Source organism: Globicephala melas, chromosome 8 (assembly GCF_963455315.2).
Source record: "Globicephala melas chromosome 8, mGloMel1.2, whole genome shotgun sequence".
Taxonomy (NCBI): domain Eukaryota; kingdom Metazoa; phylum Chordata; class Mammalia; order Artiodactyla; family Delphinidae; genus Globicephala; species Globicephala melas.
The window spans coordinates 4,424,230-4,450,943 of NC_083321.1; the positions used below are offsets into that span (position 1 = coordinate 4,424,230).

Below are 26,714 nucleotides of genomic sequence, written 5' to 3' on the forward strand. Positions count from 1 at the left end.
AGAAAAGCTGCCACCGTACCGCTCAGCAACCATGTAACGATGCTTAAAACGCAGACACCTTGTGACCTTGTAGCCACGCCCACGTTTCCCACCAGCCTGGGCCCTCAAGGGCAGCGGGAGCTGCGCCTCTACACGAGGCAGTGCCCTCTGTGCTGACATGAATCATCACCAGAAGGTGTGTGGCACTTAAAGACACAATGCACCCAGGTCCCCACTCCTTCCTCTTCCTGAAAAATTCAGTCCTGCAGCCACTTCACGGGAGCCAGTGAGGAAGGCGCCCACGGAAGGGGCAGGAAGAGGGGTCGTGGTGCAGAGTGGGTGTCGGGCCTGGGCAGGGGTGGGGCGTCCCCACGAGAGGGGGCACAGGGAGGGCCGCCAGGCGGGGGGCGGGGCCCAGCACTGGCAAACGCAGGGTGGCCAAGCGTGTGGGCCTGGCGGGAAGGACAGGCTCCATCAAGATGCTGGATAAATGGCATCTGGGGGGTGCTCCTGAGGGAGACTGAGGCCAAAAACCCAGACACCTGAACACCAGTGGCTCTGAGGGCCCCGGGGATGGGAATGACGATGGGGCCGGGAGGGTGCAGTTGGTGACAGAGAAGGAGCCAGACCGACGCCCGGAGGCCCCGTGCAGGCCTGGCCTCTTCTCCAGCGGCAGCTCTAGGCAAAGCGCCGTCCTCAGTGCTGTCCTTCCTTCGAGCCGGACCCTGTGTTTTCCTCTCCAGTTCACAGTGCTACACCTGCCAACCTGAAACTTTCATTCCAGTTGGTAGAAAATCAAGCAGAACAGGTACGTTTTCTCCCCCTTGTCGTTTGTCCCCAGGACAAGAGCTGCCCTGCGCGGCCGGCGCCCACCTCCCCGCTAAGGCCCCGAGTGTCCTGTGCTCACCGGTTCTCAACCACTTCGGAAAGTGATGCTTCGAGCAAAGAGGGGAAGAACGAACATCGGAGACACATAACACACGTGCTGTGGACAACGTGCACGTATTTTTATTTGGTTTTTAAATCACTTATATCCCTTTGAAACACAAAAAACTCTGAGGATAAAAGAATACATCCACCTGGGGTTCTCTTCAATGAAGGACCCGGGAGGACACCTCCGGGGGCTCTGGGTCTGCAGGGGTCAGCAGCGCCGGCGCTCTGGGGTGGCTCTTTCCCGAGACCGTCACCAGGAACAGCGCCGAGGACGGGCAGGTGCCGGCCCAGGAGCCTTTGTAAACCACACCCGGGCCTGAGCTAGGGCCTGCACAGCAGCAGAATGGTTAGGGCTGTCAGGTCAGGCTGGGGCCACTGCAACCACGAGGGCACAGACAGACGACGGCCTCGGTGAAGTCACAGCCCCAACGAGGGGCGAGCCGTGCACGGGGGCACGCAGGACACATGCCAGCTCCAAGACGCCACCTGGGCGCCCTCTCCCCTGACGGGCTGAACGCTGGCCAGCCCTGACGGCGGGGACATCACTTTTATGGAGTTTGAGGCCCAGGCAGGGGTCCGAGGGAACAGAACCTTCCCAACGCCGGAAGCAGCAGCCCGTGATTCCGAGGGCGGGATCTCGGAAAATGGCCTGGGCCGGGAGTGAGGAAGGGGACGCAGCAGTCCAGGGCCTTCCCTACAACAGCCCTGAGAAGCAGCCACTGGCCCTAGCTGTGCCCCATGGCCTCTCCACCGCGACCCACCACATCAGAGCAGCTCACCGCCCCCGTCACCGGGGAGACAGCGTGGGTCTGCCTGTAGCACCGTCGCCAGGAGCTGCCGCCAGGGACAGAAAGACGCCGGGGGCAGCGCCGCTCACCGGCAGCCACAGCTTCAGACACAGAGGCGGTGCAGGCGGTGGTGTTCCCAGCCTCACTTCCCCTTCTCCTTCCTCTTGCCCCTCCGCTGGCCGGTCAGCTGGTCCAGCTTCTTGTCCAGCCTCCTCTGCAGCTGGGCCCTCTTGGCAGGGTCCAGGGACCTGTCCTTGGTCCCGCTGCCAGCGTAGAGGACCCCTTCCCGGCTAATCCTCTGCCGCGCATGGGCGCGAGCCCTCTCCCCACAGCCGTGGATCTGGGGGACACAAGAGGCAGTGCTGTGCTGGGGGTGGAGGAAGAGGCCCCCAGTTCTGCCATCACAGAGCCTGGGGGTCAGGAAGCCCCAGCACCAACCTCGGAGGGACTCCCTACCCTTCCCGCACATGGACCCTCACCTACAGGCTCCCAGGGGTGGGGGGCAGGCAGGGTCCACACCCTCACAGGGCTGGCAGCTAGAGCCCAAAACCCTTCCTGCAGCCCTGCCCAGACCCTCCTCCGAGCAGATGCCAGTGCAGGGCCGGCTCCCACACCTCCCTGGCAGGGTGATGTCAATCTGCTTCGCAGTGACACACGCACAGGCCCACAGTCTGTATGTGGGTGACACACGCACAGGCCCAGTCTGTACGTGGGTGACACACACACACGCACAGGCCCAGTTTGAAAGTGGGTCACACACACACACGCACAGGCCCACAGTCTGTATGTGGGTGACACACGCACAGGCCCACAGTCTGTATGTGGGTGACACACACGCGCACAGGCCCAGTCTATATGGGGTGCATACACCCAGGATCTGTGTCCTGGAGACAAAGCCCTGCCGCCCTCCCCACTGCCCGAGCCCGGGGGTCCGCGTACCTCGGGCAGGTGGTGGCTGAGGCAGTAACGGCGGCCGCAGTGCAGACAGAGCTGGCCCAGGGTTACGACGCTGGCTGTGCACTCGGCGAGGCCGCAAGTGTTGTCAGCCTTGATGGCGGCCGAGACCAGGGCGTCAAAGTCCTCCCCGGCGGGCAGATCTATGGCCATGGGTCCTGAGGGGAGAAAGGCGTCACCCGAACAGGCAAGGAGAAAGAAGTCGGACCGGAACTCTCCCACTGGGCCCACGTCTGCCCTATCGGGCAGCTGCGCCCGGCCTCCTGCTTTCGGGGCCACAGCGCGTGAGCAGATGCACCATCGAGCTGGGTCCCTCACTGAACCGACGACTACTCACACCAGGCAGTGAAGGCATGAGTCTCCGGAAAGGGCTGGCCGTGCAGGGAGCAGGCCTGCACGAAGTTCATCCTCTTAAATCCAGAGAAGCACTTAAATGTGAGAATGCTCCTTACCTCGTTAAGTATAAAAACCCCGAACTACCACGCCTCCAGGGTAATGGTCAGATGAACTCCTGCACGTTCACCGGCCAGGGCTAATGAAACCTTAATGTTCGTAACCAGGTGTGTGAAAATCTTTTACAGTTGTAGGAAAATGCTCAGAAGAGGAAGAGAGATACAATTATAATATGGTCGTAATTCTGTAATTACACCATAATTCTGGCTGCTTGAAGAAGCGTTTCAAACCCCAAGCAGTGCCAGCAGCTGTGAAATGGGGTGATGTCTCCCCAGGGCGCTCGGTCCTCAAGTGGCCATGCCCACGCCTTCCTCTGGAAGGAAGCCCAGTTCCTCCAGTCATGCCTTCCTGGCCCCCGTCCTCCATGGCAGTTACATGTTCTCAGTGGGGTTTAAACAGGAGGGAAGCATCTCCTTCCCCCATCAGAGTGTCAGCTCCCACAGGGCGGAGGTGGCGTCCGTCTTGCTCACTAGCGCAAGGCTTGGCACACGGAGGTCGCTCACTAAATGCCATGGAGTGAGTCCAGACGGGCCCTCGGGTGCAGGGAGGCTGCTCTGAAAGCTGAGAATTACGCAGCTTTGCGCACAGGCATCAAGGAATACGGGGAACGGGACCGCCTTCGCGGTCTTGCCAAGAGGGAAGCGGCTGTGACAGAGCTCACCTAGGCGTCTACAGAAAATCCAGACCCTGGACCTTCAATCTCAGTACGGGACGGGGGTGCAGAGTAAACAGGCCCCGGGCGCCCCAGCAGAGGGCCAGCACAGCCTGGGATGCGACAGCGGAGTGCGCGGCCCTGCCTGGGACCCCGCGAGCCCGTGGAAGGAGCGCCGTTGCCGGAGCAGGGCGCTGCGGCTGCCCCTCCGTTCCCAGGGGCCCCGGGCCCACCCCAGCTGCTCCTCCGGGCCCTTCACCTGCAGTAGAAGCTCTGAGGGCTCCCTACCTGCCGGGCCCTAGGCGAGGCCCCGGGCACACAGAGGACACTGTGACTAGCACGGAACTCAGGGAACTCAGACCACACCGACTGAAACCGGGCACAAAATGCAGGATTAGGGCAGGGGCACCACCGGGAAGGGGTCCTGATTCTTTCGAGGGTGGCAGGTGGGTCTGTGGTGGGGCAAACTCCCCAGTAAAGGGGACGCCACGCCTGTGTTCTCGCGAGCCGACCAGCTTACCTTCTGCTTCTTTCTTCTTTTTCTTTTCTGGTAACTTCCGCGGCCCGGAGCCCGTGGCCCGCTGCTCCGGCTGGCTCCCCGCCCTCTGCAGTCTGTCCAGGTGCAGCGCCTTCAGGTCCGGCTGGCCCCGGCTGCTCTGCTCCCCGATGGCGGGCTCTGCCTGCGCAGGGCTGGGGGGCTCTGGACACAGAGGGGCTTTGCTGCCAGGCCCTGCCGGGGTTGCTGGAGCCGCAGGGGCCGCTGGGACCCTCTTGCTCACGGTGATGAACCGTTCCTTCCCCTCCCCGGCACTTTCATGCCTCAGCCCGTACTCTTCCGCGATCTGATGGACCCACATCCTGTCTTGCGAATCCAGGGAGGCAGGGAACTCTAGCTGTGTCTTCTCACTCGCCACGAACTCCGTTATCACAGCCCTGAATTGCTCTGCGCCATCTCTGCTCCTGGCCCCCTCCCGGCCGCCTCCGTTGAGGCTGAGCTGAGGCTGGGCCTCGGAGGACAAAGGCGCCGTGCCCGGCTTCTTCCGACCCAGCGCGGCCCCCGTGGGCTGCCTGCTCCCGGGAGCCCTCCTGGCCGTCGCGGCAGAGCCGCGGGTCTTCACGTCGGCCTGGCCAGGGCCCTGGGCACCCTCACGGGAGTAGTTTTCAGGGACGATGTCGTCGAGATACTCAAAGGCTGTGCGCACCTCCCCATGCTCTGTGAAGTAGTCCACCAGCGTCTTCAGGAAGGCGTGGCTGCTGACGGTATGGGAATCGCAGACCACGGCCACGTGCCGCCGGGCGCGGGTGACGGCCACATTGACGCGCCGGTTCTCGGCGAGGAAGCCAACCTCACCTGCACACGAGCCGGGAGGGGGCGCAGGGAGCAGGGACTAAGGGCTAGGAAGGCAGGTCTCCCCTCATCAGCGACCGTCACCCGAGAAGGACCACGCGGCTCCGTCCACCCCCACAGCCAGGGGCCCCGTCACTCAGCGCCCACCCCTCAGCCCCCAGCCACCGTCTAGGACCGTCCCACGGCCCCACCTGGAGCTCTGGCAGCTTCCAGACTGCCGCTCATTCCCAAGTCGGTACAAAGTCCTCTCCCTAAGCCCAGACCCAGGACACAGCCCAGGGCTGCAGCTGCGGCCGACACACGAGGGAAAGCGCCAGGGACGTTCCAGTGTGTTCTTCCCCCACCTCAGCTTATCCCCTCCTCTTATCTGTTGCCAACCTCGTACTGGAAACGACTCACAGAGCCCGTTAACTAACAACTGTTTCTGGGTACAGCTTTCTTACCAGATGGTACATCCACACGCCCTGGCCGCAGAAGCCATGCCCTGAGGCTAAACTGGCCTGGAGGCCAGGAGACAAGCTCTGGGCTCTTGGGCCCCCTCTGCAGCAGCGTCCCGGTCTCCCCAGCCACCCCACTCGGCTTGCGGGACCCTAGTTCCCCGAGCAGGGATCGACCCTGGGCCCTGGGCAGGGAAAGCGCTGAGGCCTAACCACTGGACCACCAGGGATGTCCCGGCTCCACACCTTTCCTGTTGGATCTGACGAAGGACAGGATCACAGCCTCCTTCTCTCGGCCCTGGAAGCCGTCGACAGACTTAATCTCGAGCTCCGGGTGCCTGTGCGTGAGGCTCTGTCTGAGCAGGTCCACCTGAAACACCAAGCGAGGCCACATATCACAGCCCAGGTCGGGGCGGCCTGGACGCGCTGCCGTTCAGCCCGGCGGAGGCCTGGCCCTGCAGAGCTGCCAGGCCCCAGGGAGGCCCCGCAGGAGCCTCGGGGAGAAGGCTTCCGAGAACCGCTCTTCCCACGGGCGTGCGCACGACAGACCAACATAGCACACAAACGTGGCAGTTGTGACCCACACCCCAGCGCTGACGTGCGTGTCACCATCTCGCTTGGCTCAGACATCCCCACGTGTGACGCCTCCAAACCGGGACGGCAACTGATCAGCCTCAGAATGCTTTGAAGCAGGTACGTCTTTCCTACCAAAGCAGGCAGGCTTTGCTTCACGAGCACAGAGGCACGGAGAGGGGAAACGGCAGAAAAGCCCAAGAGAAGGCAGCAGACGCCTGTTGTGTCTGCTGGTCCCGACCCACCGCCTTCTCCAGGCAACAGCCGCGCCCCCGACCTTCCTTCAGGCAGCCTCCGGAGCCGCGCCAGCCCCGTGGTGCCCCACGAGCCAGAAGGCTGACCCCAGGAGGGGCGAGGACCCCTCATCCCAGCGGCTCAGGGACGGGACAACCTGAGCCGGACCGATAAGACTCAAAGCTGAGACTCCCGTGGGAAATGCCATAAAGAGACAGGCGGCGCCCCCGGGACCACCCTGGAAGGACGTCGTCGTGCTGAGGCTGCCTGGCCCCCGAGGGCAGGTCTGAAAACGCAGCCGACACAGCAAACCAGGCGAGAGCCCAGGATGGGGCAGGGGATGGCATGGCAGGCGGAAAACACGGACAGGTGGACGGAGGCCGTTGCTGAGGTCATTTGAGCCCTGGATCCAGTCAGGATGTGGTCAGTTCCACCCTGGAGCTTTCGTCCTCTGGCCCCTCTGGGGCGGCAAGTCGCCCCGACACACAAGAGACAGCGAAGCCCCACACCTGCAGGTTGTACGGGGTGATGATGGCGATGTCGCCGGCCTGGACACCGGCGTCCACCAGCGCCTGGACGTGCAGACTGACGAGGCGCACTTCACCTGGAGGGAAATGGACGACTCTTCAGCACGAGGCGGGGCGACGCCTGTTTTTTAAGCACTTTTCCGTCTGTGACGACAGGCTGCTCTCACACTGGGCCTGACTCCTGCAAGCCAACAACCTGGGGCAGAGGGGCCACCAGGCCCAGCAAACAGCGCACAGGACCCACAGCTGACGGGAGTCTCCTCTTAGTGGAAGAACGGCCGTGCGACCCATTGACTGGCAGCCCTGTGAGTGAGCCAGGGTCGCGTCCCAAGGCCAAGCCAGGCCGCGCCAGGCCGCGCCAGGCCACTCGGTTCTGAACGAGCACACAGGACGCGGCCTGGGCCCACCCGCTCCCTTGACTTGGGGCCGCCCACCCGTCGAGAACTCGACCTCCCAGGGCGTCTGGCTCAGGACCGCCGCCCCAAGGAGCGCCGCGCCGTCGCCTGCTCCCCTTGCTCGCTCCGCTCCTCTCTGACGCGGGCAGCTGAGAGGGGCTTCGATCTTTAAAGAGCAGCCCAGGGTCGTTTTGGGCCTCTGCAGGCAGGCTCACCGGGGTTCCCTTTAGACTGCTCATCCTCGTCCTCCAGCTCAAACAGCCCGCAGCCGGCCGTGTCCAGCAGCAGCAGGGGGACACCCGTCTCCTCTGTGGCAGCCACTCCCGGGAGATCCCTGCACACAGGTGAGACTGAACACACGAGGCCCCGGCGACAGAGCGGCGCTGGGGTCCCAGGAACAGAAGCCCCGCTGCCCTTCTCCCCCAGCTGCCCCTCTCCCCCAACAGGACAACGGGCGGTGCAGAGAGTGCAGAGAGCAAGGGACCTCAGACTGCAGGAGCCCGACCCAGCTCTCCAGGACAAGATGCAGAAATCCAGTCTCAGAAGCGCCTTTCACGCTCAGATCTTTGTGGAACGTGGTTCCGGTGACACAGGGGACGGGGGTGTAGCCGAGTCACTCACCGCAGGAGGCGCCCGGCCACGGAAGGGTGGGTCGTGAGCTGGCCGTGGTACAGGGCCTCCGAGGCCCAGCGCGCAATGGCCTGGTGCATGCGGTACTGCACGCTCAGCATCCGCACCGACCTGGCGCCGTGCCCTTCCGCCAGGCGCTCCATCAGGCTCAGCGACAGCCCCGCCAGTGCGGCCCTGCCCCAAGGAGAGGACAAGGAAGGAGGGTCTGAGTCCTGAGTCCAGCCTAAACCAGGGGCCAGGGAGGAAAGCAGTCCTCAAACCTCAGCACGCAACCCACGCCGCCCACTTCTGACCTAGAACTAAGGGTGCGGCCCCTCAGAGGTGCCCACGTCCTAATCCTGGGACCTGCAAGCATGGGACCTCAGTGACAAAGGGGAGGAGCAGAGATGGGAGATGATCCCGGGTCATCCGGGAGGGCCCACGTCATCACAAGGGCCTCCTAAGAGGGAGGCAGAAGGGCCAGCATCAGAGAAGGCGATGTGACAAGAGAGCCCTGAAGATGCTGCAGAGCCGGCTTTGAGGACGGAGGAGGGGTCACAGGTGAGGCAGGCAGGTGGCTCCAGAAGCCGGGAGAGGCAAAGGCCCGGACTCTCCCCCCGGGGCCTCCGAAGGAACCAGCCCCGCCCACACCTTGATCTCAAGCCGCAGAGGCTGATTCTGGACCTCCAGAACTGTAAGGTAACAAAGCCCCGTTGCTTGAGTTCGTGGTAATTTGTTACAGCAGCTGAAGGGAACTAACACAGACAAGTTTTTGAAAATTCCAACACACTCCGGCCGTCAGGAGTCCACTACTAACAACAGGAGTTGCTGGGTGCTTCCCACGCACCAGGCACTGCTCTGGGCACTTGACACCGATTAACTCGCCTCATCCTCACACAACCTGAGCCGGTTACTGGTACGCTTCCCTTGTTCCACACGAGGAGAGTGAGGCCAGCCCGAGGCCGCCCAGCCAGTGAGCCGCAGAGCCAGGACCAGGTCAGGCGGCCAGGCTCCAGAGCCTCCTCTCACCACGGAGGGAAAGTGCCCAGTGTTACCCAGGCATCCGTCCTCCCTCCATAACTGACCAGGCCTCTGCAGTTAACGCTGTTTAATAAAGGTACCAACCAAAAGCAGCGCCAAGGACAGGAGGGGTGAGGTGACTACCAGCCCCAACCACAAACCCAGAAACACCCAGCACGACCCCACAGACAGACTTCCCCCCAAATCACCCTGCTTTCTCCACAGACACCATACGGTGCCCCCTCCCCGAGCCCACACCATCCACCCAGAGACCCGCTTCCCAGGACCCCCCGGGCCTCCTCCGGAACCAGCTGCTGAATCAACGCCCCCGAGGCCCCGCTTCTGGAGAGCATCCGAGCCCCTCCCCACGCGCACGCCCGCTCCCACCAGGACGATCTTCCAAACCACGTTCCCCCGTCTCCCACTCTATTTACCCCACGCTCTGCGCCCTCACTCTGAAGCCCCCGGCTGGACGCCCCTTCCTGGGGGACCCTGACCTGCACACCCCTCAGCTCCAGGGTCGCCACTCCCCTCCTGCGAGCTCCACCGACGGCCTCCCTCGCACGGACTGGAGAAGACCCTCGTCTCCAACAGCAGCAGCAGGGAGAGGTCTGCTCATCTGATCTCGCGGGGGCCTCAGCCTCTGGGAGCCACCTCTGGACCTGGGCGTGGGAGCTGGCCCGGAAGAGGCCAGTTTGCTCAGGGACGCCAAGTGCCAGGCCTTGTCCCCAGGCCTCACAGGCCTCACACTGCCGCTGGGAAGTAAACGATGGACTGACACACACCACCACCAGGAGTGCCGAGTGCTGACAAAGCCAGGCGAGCGAGCCGTCAACGGGGATGACAGAGAAGTGAATGAAGGGCGGTCGGGGCCCGACACCCGGGGAGGAGGGACGGAGGGGCCCACGTGGCCGGAGCCCTGGGGGTCTGCGGACGGGGTGAAGAGGCCCAGTGGCGGCAGCAGGCCGCACCCGGGAAGCAGTCACACCACCAGGGACTGACTGCTGCGGCCCTACAGCGGCAGGAGCGCAGTCCCCTGAGCCACCCCTCATGTCCTCAGCGGAAGGACGTGCCTGCAGATGAGGGCCAACGAGCCAGAGCCAGTCACACTCCCCCGGGACCCCCGCGCGAGCGCGCACCCCCACCTGCCGCCCCGTTAGAGGACGTCAACTCGACAGGCAGGGACTGAGCACGCGCCCGGTTCTGGGGCCACAAGCATGGACACCACTCGACCCCCGACCTCAGGGAGCACACGTCTGACCGAGCTGCCGTCTGAACGAGCAAGTACAGGAGCCCACGGAGGACGGCACCCCCGGCGGGATGAGAAACACCACTGCTCTCGGAGCTGCTGCCCGGGTGGCCTCACGGTGTGACCACCCAGCTCACGCCAGAGCCCGCACGTCCAGGGAAGGACCCGAGCTCAGGGCTCCCGCTCCCGCTCTGCTTCGCCCGGGGCACCTTTTACAGCCACCCCTGAGAGTGAAGCCCGGGAGAAGCCAGCGGCCTCGGCCCCAACCAGCTTATAAATGACAGGTCTGCTAGCCGCTCTCTAGTGACCTGGGCTGGACGGCTGCCCCTCCCCTGCTGGCCGCGTCCCCTCTTCTGGGATCTGTGAGTCATACATCTTGAGACCCTACTTCCTCTGTGCGGTGTAACTGAAACCGCGCCTCCGATCAGGGGGACCCCAGGCTTTTCCCTCCGCCAAAGTGGGGGCTCAGATGCCCAGGGAGCCACCTGCCCACCACACATCCTTAAGTCAGCACATCGGCCAGGCTTCCCAGCACCTCCAGGACCTCCGGCTAAGCCCGGGGCTTCTGGGCTGGGCTTCGAGGGATAGACACAGGGGTGGCAGCTGGGGGCGGAGGGGCCTTACTTGTGAGAGAAGATGGTGGGGGGCAGCTGCCTGTGGTCTCCGGCCAGGACGCATTTCCTGGCCTTCAGCAGGGGGATCCAGCAGCTGGCCTCCAGGGCCTGGGCACACTCGTCAATGACCACCATGTCGAAGTGGCCTTCTGGCAGCAGCTTCAAGGGGCCGTCCGAAGAGGCACCTGGTCGAAATCAGAACCGTAAGCCTTTACAGGATACACCGGCTGCAGTCACCCCAAAAGAGCCACCAACAAGCCACTGTTTCATCATCTAGTCTTGTATTAAGGCTCGTGTAATATGATTGCACCTTGGAATAAAACCTGGGCAGGACATTCCGGAGCTCACGGTTCCAGCCACTCCACGTGTAAGTGTGAAGCAGTGCGCCCCTGGTCACGGCCACTCCAACGTTTCATTCACCAAAATCAATCACCGCTTTGGGGCTGGGACCCCAAATCCTTGGAAGGCTGTCTTAATTCTAAATGTAATTTCTGTATCATTTTCTGAATTTAGAATTTAGTTAATTCTCTTCTTAGGTGTTCTCTTGAACACACAGAAAATGAACTGCTGGGCGTTCACCCAGAGGAAAACCCCTACGTACCAGCAACACAGAACCACTGCACCAGTGCCTCCTCCGTGGAACACAAGAGCCGTACAGTGGAATGAGGTCCAGTGTGGGCGAGACCCGGGGCCCGCGCCCACGCTCACAAACAGCGGTGAGGCCTTGGGCAAGCCACCCGACCCCTACAAACAGACTGTTACACACACCACATGCTAACAGAGCACGGATGTGTCAAATAACACATACTGGTTACCCAGATACATATATAAAAATGTAGCACGTGTTAAATAATACGTATCAAGTGCTTGCCACAAGATGAGAGGCTTTAACAGACGCTACAAATGTGAGTTCTTGCCCTTCTCCCCTAGATTAATGACGCTACGACGTATGTTATCTTATGATTAAGACCTACATCTCGATAACTTTCCTGAGCCCGACTTTTCAGAGACGGTTAGGGAGTCTGTCTGCAGAGAGGGCAGAATCTGGACGGGGCTCTGGATGGCTAAGAGCTGTGCCTGGATTATGGCTGTGATTTCACGCTGCAGAGGGAAGCGCTTCTAGGAATCTCATTCCAGTTCCCCAGTCTAACCAGGAGGGACCTAAAAGGCCACATGCTGACCTTGCACGGAGGGGCAGCTGTGATTTCCAGCGGGTGCTGCACTGAAGTCAGTCAGAGAAGAATGTGAGCAGAACCGGCTGGATAAGGGCCTCTGAAAACTCCCTGCACCACCAGAGCAACGAGAACACTGGCAGAACGGGCAGAACCGACTCTTTCAGAACTCCAGAAATCAGTCAAACGCTTACAGCCATCCAGGAGTGTATGCTCCGAAAACTGACTAACTCTGGGCAAGCAGAGTGGGCTCTGTGGCATTCCTGGGCACAGGCACTGCTCCCAGCTCTGTGCTGGCCCTGAAACCAATGGCCTGCAGTCACAGTGAAGAGCAGCGGCCTGCCCCACTGGGGACAGAACTCCTTCGAAGCCACGCCCCCAGAGAACTGTCACTGTCAGACTTGCTGCTGGTTCCCTGGAAGGTCCCACTCGCAAGACTGTCTTTATGTGACCTGACTTGGAGCTCGCCCTGTGCAAACAGCCCCTCCCCAGGGGGTGTCAGTGGGAAACAACCAGAGGCCACTGTTGCGCACGAGCGCTCTCGGAGGCCGAGGATAACAGCTGGCGCAAAGCAGGATGACCAGAAGCTTTGAAGGAAAACCTGGGGAGTGAGACGTCTGTGGGCTCTGAGAGCTCCGACACGTGGCCGAGAACCTAGAAGCCACACTCGTGTAAGGGCTGTGTGCACACTCGGGAAAGACCCGCGGAGGCCCTACGCACTCACCTATGGCTCACCTTGGGGCTCTGCGCCCACAGGAGGTGAGGGTGAGGGAAGTCTGAGAATGACGTCCCGCCAAATAGAGACTATCGATAAAGACACAGAAATTATTTAAAAAAAAAAAAAAGTCTGCAGTTGAAAAGTACAATAACTGTTATTCACTGGAAGGGCTAAACAGCAGATCTGAACAGGCAGAAGAATCAGGAAACAGGCCAACTGAATTATTCAGTCTGAGGAACAGAAAGAATAAAGAATGAATCCCATGACCAGCACCTTGAAGACCATCACGTACACGAACGTGTGCATGATAGGAGCCCTAGAAGGAAAGGAGAGCAAGAAAGGGGCCAAAAGAATATTGGAAAAAATAATGGCTGAAAACTTCCCAAATCTGATGGAAAACAATGCACACATCCAGGGGACTCAACACATCCACGTGCTTAACCCGAAGGGAGCACGCCGAGACTCTTACCACAGTCAGGCTGCCGAAAGACAAAGAAGGAACAGCAGGAGAGAAGCAACCTGTCACATACAAGGGATCCTCAGTAAGACTAACCCTGCGTTCTCAGCAGAAACCACAGAGGCCGAGAGGCGGGGGTGACACAGTCAAACACCTGAAAGGAAAAGGCTGCCAACCAAGAACGCTACGTCTAAAAACAGAGTCACTCGAAAACAAGAGGAGAAAAAAGATAATCCCAGGTAGAGAAAAGCTGAGACCTGCCCTTCAAGAAATACTAAAGGGAGTCCTTCAGGGTGACGTGAAGAGCCCTAGACAGTAACTCAAATCCACACCAAGAAGCAAAGAGCACCAACAGAGGCAACTCCATAGGTAAGTACAAAAGACAGTATGAGAGCATTTTTGTAATTCTGGTTTTGTCCTATCTGATTTAAAAGGCAACTGGGTGAAACAATAATTACAAAGTCAATCAGAACCTGGACTCCGTTCCCTAGAGTAGTCCCCATGAGAGGCTGTGTCAGACAGACCCTAAGGTAACCCCCTCCTTGACCCTGGCCTCCCGGTATTCACACTCCGTGGAATACCCTCCCCTTAAGCGTGGGCCAGACCCGTGCCTTGCTTCTGGCCAAAGGAATATAGCAAAGATGATGGGGTGTCACGTCATGGTAACATTACAGAAGACTGTAACCCATCTTGCAACAAGACTCTCTCACTTGCTGGCTTTTAAGAACCAAGCGGCCACGTTAGAAAGGCCTAAAGCAGCTAAGTGTGGTCTCCAGCTGCAGTGGCTATCTTTATACCAAAGCAGACTTCAACAAAAGAACACACTAGGGATGCAGAAGGTCATTTCATAATGATAAACTGGTTAATTAATAAAGAAAACATGACGTTTACGCCCCAAGTAAAAGAGCTACAAAGGCCACAGGGAAAACGCTGACAGACTCCAAGGAGAAATAAACGAACGCGTAGTTACAGATGATTTCAACACCCCTCGCTCGGTGACAGGACACACAGACAGAACATCAGGAAGATACAGACTTGAACGACAGTCACCAACCATTAGAAAACGCTGTGACAAAACCAGACAGCCCATTCTTTTCCAGTGTACGTGGAACATTCACAGAGACCACATTCTGGACCATAAGATAAGTCTCAATGAAATGATCCAAGCCGTACATAGTACGTCCTCTGTCCACATGGAATTAAATTAGAAATCAATGATAGGAAGCTATCTGGAAAACCTCCAAATATTTGGAAAGAAAATGACACATTTCTAAACCATCATGGGTCAAAAACAGAAATTAAAAGGGAAATGAGACAATATTTCACAATGAATGAAAATGAAAACCAATACATCTGAATTTATGGGATGCCGTGAAAACAGTACATGGAGAAACATTTATAACACTAAATGCCTACAGTATAAAACACAACGGGTCTCAAATGAATACAAATCAATGATCTCCGCTTCCAGCTGAAGAAAACAGAAATTGAAGAGCAAACTAGACCCAAGTGAGCAGGAAGAGGGAAATAATAGGAACCAATGCAGAGATCAATGAAACAGAAAACAGAAAAATAACATAGAAACCTGGTGACACCAAAAGCCAGTGCTCTGAGGTGATCAATAAATTAATAACCCTCCTGCCAAAAGATCAGGGAAAAAAGAGAGGATACAAATTACCAACATCAGGAACAAAAGAAGTGACATTGTTACTGATGCTATAGACATTTTTTAAATAAGGAGTTATTATGAACAACTTTATGCCTAGGAATTGAACAACTTAGATTAAATGGGCAAATTCCTTGAAAGACACAAGCTCACTCAAGAAGAGACACCCTGAATATCCTATATCAATTAAAGAAGTTGAATTTGCAGTTAAAAACCTCCCTACAGGGAGTCCCCTTCCCTGGCAGTTCCGTGGTTAAGACTCGGCACTTCCACTGCCATGGTCCAGGTTCAGGCCCTGGTTGGGGAACTAAAATCCCACCAGCATGCAGTGTGGCCAAAAAAAAAAAGAAAAAGCCTCCCTACAGAGAAAACTGCAGGCCCAGAAGGTCTGGAATTGGTGTGTTCTACCCAATTGTAAAGACAATTCTACCAAACTCTTCCAGAAAACCAAGGAAGAGGGCACACCCCCAGCCCTCTTCGAGGCCACACGGGCTGGAGGCCCGTCCCCTCACCTGTGTTTGTCGAGAGGACCACGTTGGCCGCAACCAGGCTCTCCAGCATGGCTGCTTCCTCCCTCTCCTTCAGCTCCTTCCTTAACACCTTGATTTCATTTCGAAAATTACTTTTCTCTCTTTTATTCCGGGTCTTTTTGCTTTTTGCCTGTAAAGAAAAGCAAAGAAAACATCATAATTCTGGCTCGACTTTGCACTTATTTTAGCTCCTTTTAATTCACAAAATGCTTTTATTTCTCATCAGTTGGTCCACTCATGTAAGTCCCTTCAAAGGCGCTAAAAAGTAAAAAGTCTTTCTTGAAGGAGCATCAGATCCACACAGGTGACACCCTGACTGGCCTTAGAGCCACTGTCACCTCCACAGGGAGAGGGAGGAAGGGAGAGTGTAGGTCCTCCAAGAACCGTAAGCTCAGCCGAGCCCAGGGATGGGAGCCCAGCTCTACCCTGCACCGTCATCAGACATACTCCTGGGGAAGAAAAAGCACCTGCTCGTGCCAGGATTGGGGACTTAGTAGTTTATACAGAGAGAAGCTAAGCTTCTCTCACTATTCCACATTTGTCAAGAGAGTAAAATATTTTCTTCAACCCCCCAAATGTCTACCTAGACCCTGACTTACTTCCATATGCAAAAGACACGTAACCCCTTCCTTATCTGTGATTTCTGCTTTGGAGAAGGGGTTTTAGCCGGAATGACAAGAGGGAGGTGTAACTTAGAGAGAAGAGAACTCTGAAATGCATGGACTTTTTTTTTTTTTAATTTATTTTTGGCTGCATTGGGTGTTCGTTGCTGCATGCGGGCTTTCTCTAGTTGCGGCGAGCGGGGACTACTTTTTGTTGCGGTGTGCAGGCTTCTCATTGCGGTGGCTTCTCTCATGGAGCACGGGCTCTAGGTGTGCAGGCTTCAGCAGTTGTGGCACACAGGCTTCAAGAGTTGTGGCTCGTGGACTTCAGTAGTTGTGGCTCGCGGGCTCTAGAGAGCGGGCTCAGTAGCTGTGGCGCACGGGTTTAGTTGCTCCGCGGCATGTGGGATCTTCCCGGACCAGGGATCGAACCCGTGTCCCCAGCATTGGCAGGCGGATTCTTAACCACTGCGCCACCAGGGAGGTCCCAAAAAGCATGGATTTAAAAAGGAACGAGAAAATGAAATTGGGCTTCCCTGGTGGCGCAGTGGTTAAGAATCCGCCTGCCAATGCTGGGGACACGGGTTCGATCCCTGGTCCGGGAAGATCCCACATGCCGCGGAGCAACTAAACCCGTGCGCCACAGCTACTGAGCCCGCTCTCTAGAGCCCGCGAGCCACAACTACTGAGCCCGTGCGCCACAAATACTGAGCCCAAGAGCCACAACTACTGAAGCCCGCACGCCTAGAGCCAGTGCTCTGCAACAAGAGAAGCCACCACAATGAGAAGCCCACGCACCGCAACGAAGAGCAGCCCCCGCTCGCCGCAACTAGAGAAAGCCCGCGCACAGCAACAAAAACCCAACACAGCCAAAAATAAATTAATTAAATAATTTATTAAAAAAGGAAAATGAAATCATCCACATGTGTGACAGTGCGAATCACATCACTGCAAATTCCTACAGCGCCTTTAAGCTTCAGTAACATGCGTGTGTCCTGGTCTCCATCCCTGGGGTTCCCACTATTCCAGAGGTCCGTGGGGAAGGCTGAGTCTCTGCACCAGCCCCCGACACGAGGAGAGAAATGTGAGGCAGTGAGATGGGCTGGCGGTGAGCAAATACAGGGCAGGACACGCGATTAAGGGAACTGGGGGCGGACGTGTAAACTAGAGAACCAAAGAGCTCGAAAGTTCTGAACTGCACGAGAAAACTCCATCTCAGATTAACCTATCACCTACCTAGTTCTCTTTCACAAGGATTACACCATGTTTTATATTAATGGACTAGAAATTTAGGGAGGATGCATATTTTCTGAATTTTTATTTTCAGGCTGCTTTTTTTTTGCTGGTTGATATTATCCAGCCAACATGCCAGACATAGGGAATCCTTAAGAGGAATATTTTCTGCAAGACAATTGCTCGCCTCTTCATGAAACTATCTTGAAGACAGGTGAGTCCCTGTTCAGTGCTGAGCACAGGGGCAGTCCCAACGTTCAACATAAGTACATGAATCGGCAAAGGCCAGAGAAAAGCAAGAGGATACAGTGTACTCCCGGCAAAGACTGCAGATCACGAAACCACACGCAGAGCAGACACCGGCTGAGAGCTACTCACGAAGGCCTGGTCGATGTCCTTCCTGATGTCAGCCACAATCCGGGTGCCGTCACCCCGCGCCAAGACCGCGTCCAGGGAATGTTGCTGGACAGACTCCAGGAGCCGTGCGGGGTGCCCGAGGCGCAGGAGCCTCTGCTTCCACTGGGCCAGCTGCTCGACCAAGTTGTCCACGGCGATGTTAGAGGGGGCGCAGCACAGAACCTGGGGAAGCACAGCGCAAACTTGGGCTTGGTGATTTCTTTTTTAACGAAATCACTTAAGTTTCTATTAAGCAAATGGAAAGTCCAAAAGTTAAAGAGAGGAGGGTGGAACGTGCGCAACCAGTAACGTTACAGTGTAAACGTCCGGCTATAAGGACGGATGCAGACAGTCTGCAGGACATGAGTTACTGGAAACTGACACAACATCTGGATACTAGACCTCGGGTCTTAAGAACCTGTTAGGCTCCAAAGGACCAGAAAGGATGCCCGGCAACTGGAAGGAAAGGCCTCCAAGTGCCCTGAGATAATCAGGGCTGGGACACCCGTCTCATCACCCATCAAGTCACTTTATCGTCTGACAAAGCGGAATGAGGAAAACCCTTTGTGAACAGGCTCAATCTTGCTTCCAGAACTGCAGTCTGGCTCTTAGGAGGGGGTGGAGCAGGAAGGGGAGGCAGAGAGGAGAGTCCCCACCCCATCTAGGTGGCCAAAGGCAGTTTGCACCAAAGCGTGAACACAGGTATCTCCTGTTTCACTGTTTCCTGAAACAGAGGCACCCAATTAAACCATCAAATCTGCTCCCTGCCAGTAAGTCATCTTTCACCAGCTTTTCTTGGTAAACATCTTGCCAAGACAGTCATTTGCAGGAGACCATTGGACGTGGCCTTGTAACCAACATGGATCTCCCTGCAGGAGCAGGGGCTCTGGGGAGAGTGTCGCCCGAGTCTGAGTCCTGGCTCTGCCACCCACTGTGGAGGGACGGGGCCCGAGACCATGGAGTCCCCGCACCCGGGGCTTCTGTGAGGATTAAAGGGGCGAACTCTGGAAAGACTGAGTAACGTGCCTCGTTCGTAAGAAGCACCCAGGAGATGTCAACCTGCAAACATGGACCATATGGCTCTAATTCTTATCCTTATCCAACGTTTACGACCCAGAAAGGTTTTCTAAAGAGCTTTCCATGTGCTCAGAATCCACGATGACTTGTGTTGATACAGATGAGGATGAAAGATCCTTTCTCAACCATTAAAAATCTACGTGAACAACAATACATGATATCACATTCCACATCTCGGAAACCAGTAACCTGCACTCTGCACAACTCACCAGACCACCTGATCAACCAAAACACTTCTGTCTCCGGGAACTGGCTGCACGGTCTCCTCCCGAACGGCACAGACAGTCCCTGGTCACCTGCACGCCCGGCATGCCGAGCAGGGGTCTGAGCACAGAGCCTGGGTGCTGAGCAGACGCGGCTCCTGGACTGTGGCCTGGCTGACAGTAACCCAGACCTCACCACCCCAGACCAACAGTCCCAAGCGCTGGCAGGGACTGAAAAGGGCCCAGCCCAGTGCTCAGTCAGTAAACACTCAGAAACATTGCCGACCGAGTCCCCCAGAGCCCAGGCTGGGGCCCTGCTGGGCACCTGCGAGCGCAGCAGACCGGAGTGAGGGGTGCCGGCGGGGACACGGTGCCCACTGCCCACCTTTGAGCCCTGTTTCACAGCTTGGAGAATGATTTCAACCACAGTGGTGGTCTTCCCGGTGCCGGGAGGCCCGTGGATGATGGCGAGTTCCTTCTGGGACAGCGCGAACCAGACCGCTTCCTGCTGGGAGGCGTCCAGAGTGGCGTTGTAGAAAGTCAGGGGCGCTGTGGAACAAGCGACAGTGAGGACCCAGCTCCCCGTCACCCGGCACTCCCCGGCCCTGACCCCGCGTGTGCCGACAGAAATACGGGCTGTAACGGGGAGAAAGCCGGCCCTCCCCAGGGGTCGGCCAGTCAACGCAAAATCAACCTGCTTTGTTTTCCTGGACCAGGAATCTGCAGACTGTGGCCCGCAGGCCAAGCCCAGCCGGCCGCCTGCTCGGTGAGGCAGGTGTCCCGGGACACTGTCCCCAGCAGCCCGCCGTCGCACCGGCCGGCACAGCCTACAATGTTTACCATCTGTCCCTTTATTGAAAAAGTCTGCCAACTCATGCTCCAGAATAACAGCTTCTTGTAAAGTAAATGTTTCTGGGAACAGATTCATTTCTACCATAGTGGCCCTTTTTAAGCGCCCGTAAAACGATGAAAACAAACAAGAATTATGAGCAGATCCAGGACCATGTTTCTGTTCTGAATCTTCCATGGCCGATTCTAATGACCTGCTTCGTAAGCTCCGTGCTCTGAGAGCAGGTGCCGCTGCATCCAGCCTCGCACCCGCAGCCTCCGCCCCGCGGTGCCCGCAGCAGAGACGAGCGCGCTGACCCCCACGGGCATAGGGCGCCGACCCGGAGGTTAAGACGGAAAGAGACTCGGAGAGAGCAACGGAGCATCCGACCCAGAGCTCCTGCGTGTTCCCTTCTCCCCTGGACGCTGGCTACAACCAGGGCACATCGTGTTCCTTGAAACACAGCAAAAACAATGCTAGTTCCCTTCCCAGCTCATAGTAGCCTCTCGGTAAACAGTTGGCAGAAATAAAATCTTATTGAAATGTGAGTGCTTTTGGAATCTGAGAAGGTACAAAGCAGCCCTGAGCTAAGAGCCAACACACCGCCAGGGTACGAGCACCGGCGTGACAGGAAAAGGGTGTGGGGCAGCCCTTGTGTGAGAATGACTGAAGCTATACTGTAAAAACCAGCCAAGTCCAACACCTACGGGGTGGTTCAGTGACGGGCAGCTGCTTGATGAGGTGATAAACTCCTCTCAAAATGAGCTTCTCCAGAACACTGAAGGAGATGAGAAATTGCCCAGAGCACCGTGAGAACAGTCGGGGGGGGGGGGTGTACATGGACACATGCGTGTGTCTATATGTAAGTCAGACTGTTCTATGTGGACGTGGAAAAACAACTAGAAGAATACACACACGTACCAGTGAGGCTCACTCTAAGTGGCAGGTTTTCGAGTGATTTCTTTCCCTTGTTTATACGCTTCTTTATTTCCAAACGTTCTATGACTAATACACGGCACTCTTACAATTAGAAATAAACTGTCTTCAATTTACAGGATACTGAGAAAATAATCAAATGCACTTAGAACTGAGACTTTTCAAACTATAAAAAAATGCTATCGAGCATGAAGCATGATCAGTCATCCTCTGTTCTCACAGGGCACTGGGCTAGAAGAAATACCCTCGCATTTCAAAACAAAAATATTCGATATTTAGATATATTAAAAAGAACATCATAAAAAAAAATGGAATGAACTACTTCTTTGACGCCGTGTACGGGAAAGAGACTTAGTTCTAGCAAGTCACACAAAGAAGCTTATAAAAAGACACTAAGGTAGATTTCTTCTCTCTGTACATTCTCAAACTCTTGCTAAAATGGCCCAGGGTCTCACTGTTCGAGATCCTGTCCATGGTGGTTTCAACCAGAAAAGGAAAACCACAAGCTCTTACGTATCTCACTGGCAGGGCTGGGGTCTGATCCGCCGAAGAGGACCTCTGTGAGCGAGGACGCGGGGCCAGAATGATACTTCTTTAGGGTAATCAGAGTTCTGCCAAAGGAGAAAATGAAAATTAGGAGCTTAGTGAAAACCAGCAATTAACCCAGCGCCCGAGGCTCCACGCGACGCTGCTGCCCGCCACCTCCCATGAGGGGCACGCGACCGACCCCAGACGGATGTGCCTGCCCTCTTCTGCCCAGCAGGAGGGAGGTGTTTAAGGAAAACATCACATGTGACTTCCAGTCACACACACTTACTTTTTCAGTCGCTTATAAGTGACGTCGTTGGCAAGTTTTAACAGCCTGTAGGAATGCTCTTGGTCCAAACTCAACTGTAAATCATGGGACTCATCAAAGGCCACGGTGACCCACTGCTGGGTGATCCGGGTCAGGATCCCAGTGGCCAACTGACTGTCTTCCTCATACAGACCCACTATGTCACCTACAGAAGCAAAGACCAGTTACATAAACGCCGAACAACGTTAAACGTGAATTACTTCATATAACAAATTCCAGCATATTTCAAACATCATATCTGTTACTTTCATTAGAAATGAAATCAGTAAAAAAAAAAATACTTTTAACTGACATCATATGTGAAAATTTACTGGAGCTCAATGAACTGTTTAAAACAAACATGACAGTCAATAAAATATTTAAAGTCTTCCTCTGTGCCCAGCACTGTTCTGGGTGCTGGTCTATATTAGGAATAAAACACGGTCCCTGAGCTCACGTTAGGGAGGAGAGGAGCAAATACGAAAACCTACCAGGGGTCAGAGCCAAGGGCTTTAGTTAAGATGAAGTGCAGGGGCTTCCCTGGTGGCACAGTGGTTAAGAATCCACCTGTCAATGCAGGGGACACGGGTTTGAGCCCCGGTCCGGGAAGATCCCACGTGCCACGGAGCAGCTGAGCCCGTGTGCCACAACTACTGAGCCTGCACTCTAGAGTCCATGAGCCACAACTACTGAAGCCCATGCGTCACAACTGCTGAAGCCCGCGCGCCTTATAGCCAGCGCTCCGCAGCAAGAGAAGCCACTGCAATGAGAAGCACGCGCACCACAACGAAGAGTAACTCCCGCTCACCGCAACTAGAGAAAGCCCGCGTGCAGCAACAAAGACCCAATGCAGCCAAAAACAAATAAAATAAATGTATTAAAGAAAAAAAAAAAGATGAAGTGCGGCAGAGGGTGGAGAGGGACGAGGGTGCCATTGCAGAGTGTGTGGGAAGGGCCTCTCTGAGGGGTGACCCGTAAGCAGGGTGGGCGCTGGAAACAGTGGGGGCCACGAGCTCACCTGGGGGAGAACATTCCAGGTGGAAAGGGAACACTGATGAAGGAGGGAGAGGGTGGTTTGTTGCCCACTCAGCTGGGCCTCCCCACTCCTGCGACAGCTGTTTGGTGATTCACCCATCACCAGGCGAGTCTGAGAGGCTTCCCCCGATGCCGGGACGGAGCACACGACCCACACCCGAGCCAATCAGGGCTTCCCAAGCCCCCTGGCCAGTGACTGGCTCGGGGATGGACAAGGAACAAGTCAGAGCCCCTGAGATGTGGTGAGACTTTTGGGTGGACAGCTGGAAGGATGCCCTCACCCTTCCCAGCTGGACCAGAAACTGGAGAGGACGGGAGGGCTGAAGCTGCTACCACTTGGGGCCTGAGAAGGAAGCCAACCCAGGAGAGGGCGGAGCCGAAACACGGAGCGGAACTAAGCCCAGGTGACCTCCTCTGAGCCGTGCAGCCACCTTCCAGCTATCACAACCCATGCGTCCCCCTCCTGTTCCAGCCCATCTGGCTCGGGGTTTCTGTCACTTGAACACAGACAGTTCTGACCAAACAAGAATCCACGCTGAGATGCAGCCAGGGCCTCCCACATACTCACACCCCATTTATTCCGAGTCAGAGTACGTGCCACACGTCAACCAAGCATGAGGCGTATTCTTTTTTTTTTTTTTTTTTTGAGGTGTATTCTTAGTCCCAGCTGTTTTCCTTCTAGGCAATGAGTTTCATCTGCACCTTGAATCTTTTCTGTCTCCTGCCCCAACTTTTAAAGACAAAGAGCAGGTGGCAGCAGTGCCCCTGGGCCCGAGGTCTGGTTCTGTGCACGGGGACCTCCGTGAGGCTGAGTGCAGGCGACCCCGTCCCGACTGTGACTTCCCCACCGGCTGCCCTGAGTAGGGTCCCACATTGCAGAATTCACACCTCTCAGCTACAGAGCCTTAAAACTGCTCTTCAGGAGACGAAAAACTAACAACCCCACCTACGTTTGATCAGAAGCCGAAGCAACACATCAGATTTTCAGCTCCACACTTTTTCACATAAACAGCTGACTTCCTGTTTATCAGCTATTCATCAACCTCTCAGGTCATTCACTCCGCAACACTTACTAACTGAACACATACTATTCCTTTGGTTTTCAGAGTTTACAAACGCCCTGCACATTCAGTCCCACCCACTCATCCTGATGGCGAGGCCGAGAGCTCAACTATAATCCCCTTGGTTCTGTTCTTCAGAGGACACGTGACTGACTCTCGGCCACTTAACAGCAAAGTGTAAGACCTGACTCCAAACCAGCAGCTTCCCCTCCTCCTATCTGTCTCCAAACCCAGCCCGTATTCCAAAAACTGTGGGGCAAGAGTCTAGAAAATCGAAATATGAAACCAACAAACTGTCACCACCAAAACAAGGCAGAGAGACTTTTCTAGTGGAAGTGCAGTGTTCGGCAGTGTTGCTCTCTCCCAGTTTCCAGGTCTGATCAAAAACAAGCGTCCCAGGGATTTCCCTGGCGGTCCAGTGGTTAGGACTCTGCGCTTCCACTGCAGGGGGCACAGGTTCGATCCCTGGTCAGGGAACTAAGATCCCGCATGCCGTGCGGCGTGGCCAAAGGAAAAAATAAAAATAAATAAAACAAGCATCCCAGGTGTGAGCTTAAGAAGCTTCTTCTAACTGCCCCTCCTTTCCAGCAGAGCTGCCACAAGTTTAGCCAAAGTATCCTTGGCACAAGGAAGGTCTGGGAATACACAACTACACACGTTGAACCATCTGGACCAGGGCTACTCAAGAGACATGTGAGAGTCATGCGTAATTTTACATTTTCTAGTAGCCATATTAAAAACCGAAAGAAACAGGTAAATTTAATCACGTTTTACTTAACCCAATACATGAAAAATATTATCATTTCAAGATATAATCAGTTTTCAAGGAAATTACTGTCGATATTCTAAATTTTTTGCACTAAATCTTCAAAATCTCATGCGCATTTTGCACCAGCAGCGATCACTAGCCCTGCTGCGAGCGTTCAATAGGCCCGCGCGGCTAGTGCTGCCAGTCTGGGCAGTGCTGCTCTAAACTACCAAAAAGCCTCGTAACTGCTGAACTTCTCAGTGAGAGCTTTCCATTACAATGCTTTATTCCCCAACTGGTCGAATGTGACCTGGTCTTTACAAGCCACATCTGAAGACAGCAATACTCAAAGTCCACCTATGTCAAAAATGCACACACCGGAAATAAAGCTGTTACTGGGAAGCACAGCTGCAGACATGCATCTCCTGGGCTCAAAGGTGACCAGCAACCGTCCGTACAGCCCGGTCCGCTGGCTGGATACCTGCAGCTTCAGCAAGCACACGCCTCGGCTCTGGAGTTCTTTCGGAGAGACACTTTCCTGCCAGGACCTGGGAGACACCCCATGTTGAGACTTCAGTATTTGTATTTTACCAGTTTTCACTTCCAACCGTGCAGGAAGAACAGATGGAGATCTCTGCACAGGCACGAAGGGTGACCAGGGAAACTCCAAAACTGCCCCCCCTCAAACCTGCCCCCCCTATAGCCCCAGCGCGATCTGTGCCCTCCTCCCAGTTTCCCAAGACAGAACCTTCGCTCATCTTCACCTTCTGTCCTGAGTCCTGTGTGTCGCTGAGTCCCACCAGGCCCCTCCCATTTGTACCCAGAATCCACCCCTGCCTCATCCTCGCCGCCACAGCTTTGGTTCAAGCCCACATCACTGGCCGTCTCCGGACTAAACCGAGCTTCCTAACTTCCTTATCTCTGGGTTCTCCCCAGCCAATCCCAGCAGCAACATCCAACAGATCCCCCCTAAGATGAAAATCTATTTACCTCCCTCACCTGCTTAACTGCACCGAGGCCCATCCTCTGCACAGGAATATAATACAATCTTCTCCACAAGGCCCTTCCCAATCTGGCCCCCGCCTATCTTCCCATGGGTGCTTACTCTGTACTCTGAACCGTGCTGAGCACTTGACTTAGAGATCATTGTGTTCCCACCTCACTGGTCTGCTGTGAGAATGATCTCATTTGACAGATGAGGTAACTAAGGCTGCAAAGTCATCCAGCCATAAATCATGGAGCTGGGATCCCACTGACGTCGACAGGACTGCAAATGCTCTTAACCATCACGATCAAAAACCTCTAAAACAAATCCTCTCCACTTGGGTAGCACAACGGTGGAGTGCAAACTCTGGGATCAGCCTGCCTGAACTCAAATCCTGGCTCGACCTGTGTTACCTGGGGCACATGACTTAACCTCTGTCTCAGCCTCCTTAGACATAAAACGAGAATTACAGTAACCAACTTCGCAGAGGTGACGTAAGGTTTAAAGGGGCTGATGTATGTGGGGTGCTTTCACAGGCCTCAGTGTCATCTCTCAAAATTTCAGCCCTACGGAAACAAGTCTGGCTTTCTCAGGGCTCCACCCTCGCCTGCAGGGCTGCCCTTCCTCCCCACAATTCTTCCAGGAATATCCTCCCCCGCCTCCACCTGAATCCCTATTTTTCTGCAAGCTGTGCTCAGGCACCACCTCCTCCACGAAGCCAGCCTCAACCTAAGGCTCCCCAGGCTCAGCTGTCCACCCTCCTGCTCCCACAGCACTTTGCCTGCACACACGGGTCAGCATCTATCACGCTGGGAGGGAACTGTTTCCGCTCCCACCTGCCCCTTCCGCTCAAACCCAGCCGCCAGGGGACCATCAGTGACTATCTCACTCGGGGCCTGGCACGGAACAGGCGCAGACACTGACAGAGGGGACGATGACGGAAGAGGGCTGAGAACACTTTGGGGATGGAAATGGGGAGAGAGGCAGGACCTACGAGGCAAAGTTCAGAGGGGAACTTCAGGGGGAGAACAGACCCTTCCTAAGGGTCCCCCAAACGGAACGGGCTGTCCCGGGGGTTGAAGAGGCTTCCATCTGTGTGGGAGGCCGAGCCCCTTCACAGCCGCGACCCGGACTCGAGGAGTCAGGAGGGCAAATCCCGACCCCCAGGCTGGTCAGGCCGAGCCCCCAGGAGGGAGGTCCGCCCGAGGTCTGAGCTGGGAGAGTACGGGGGCCTAGGGGAACCGCCGGACCGAACCCGAGGCCCGGGCCGGCGGCCGTACCTGCGCTCCTCGACCTCCGCGTCCCTCTCGAGCGCCAGCAGGTCCAACTGCTTGTTCACGAAGCTCTCCACGGTCGCCGACGCCATGGCCGCAGTCCGGCCTGGGCCCGGAGCAGCCGAGGTCCCGAGCCGCCGAGTTCCGGCTGCCGCGAGGGGCGGTGCTCCCGGCCGGGCCCGGTGCGTCGAC

The 26,714-nt window shown here is 56.2% G+C and overlaps 1 protein-coding gene across 1 annotated transcript; it reads right to left on the bottom strand.

Moving 5' to 3' along the window:
- Positions 1-964: 964 nt before the first annotated feature.
- On the bottom strand, positions 965-26,683 carry IGHMBP2 (immunoglobulin mu DNA binding protein 2). The gene is made up of 15 exons (XM_030833250.2): positions 26,529-26,683; positions 24,642-24,811; positions 21,402-21,585; positions 21,098-21,195; positions 19,205-19,368; positions 17,522-17,722; positions 15,291-15,438; positions 10,776-10,950; positions 7,895-8,077; positions 7,489-7,607; positions 6,861-6,955; positions 5,791-5,914; positions 4,280-5,110; positions 2,640-2,812; positions 965-2,040 (listed from the first exon to the last, which is right to left on the bottom strand). Exons 1-15 carry the CDS (start codon positions 26,612-26,614, stop codon positions 1,843-1,845), a joined length of 2,949 nt encoding a protein of 982 aa, XP_030689110.2. The 5' UTR covers positions 26,615-26,683; the 3' UTR covers positions 965-1,842.
- Between the last annotated feature and the right edge of the window lie 31 nt (positions 26,684-26,714).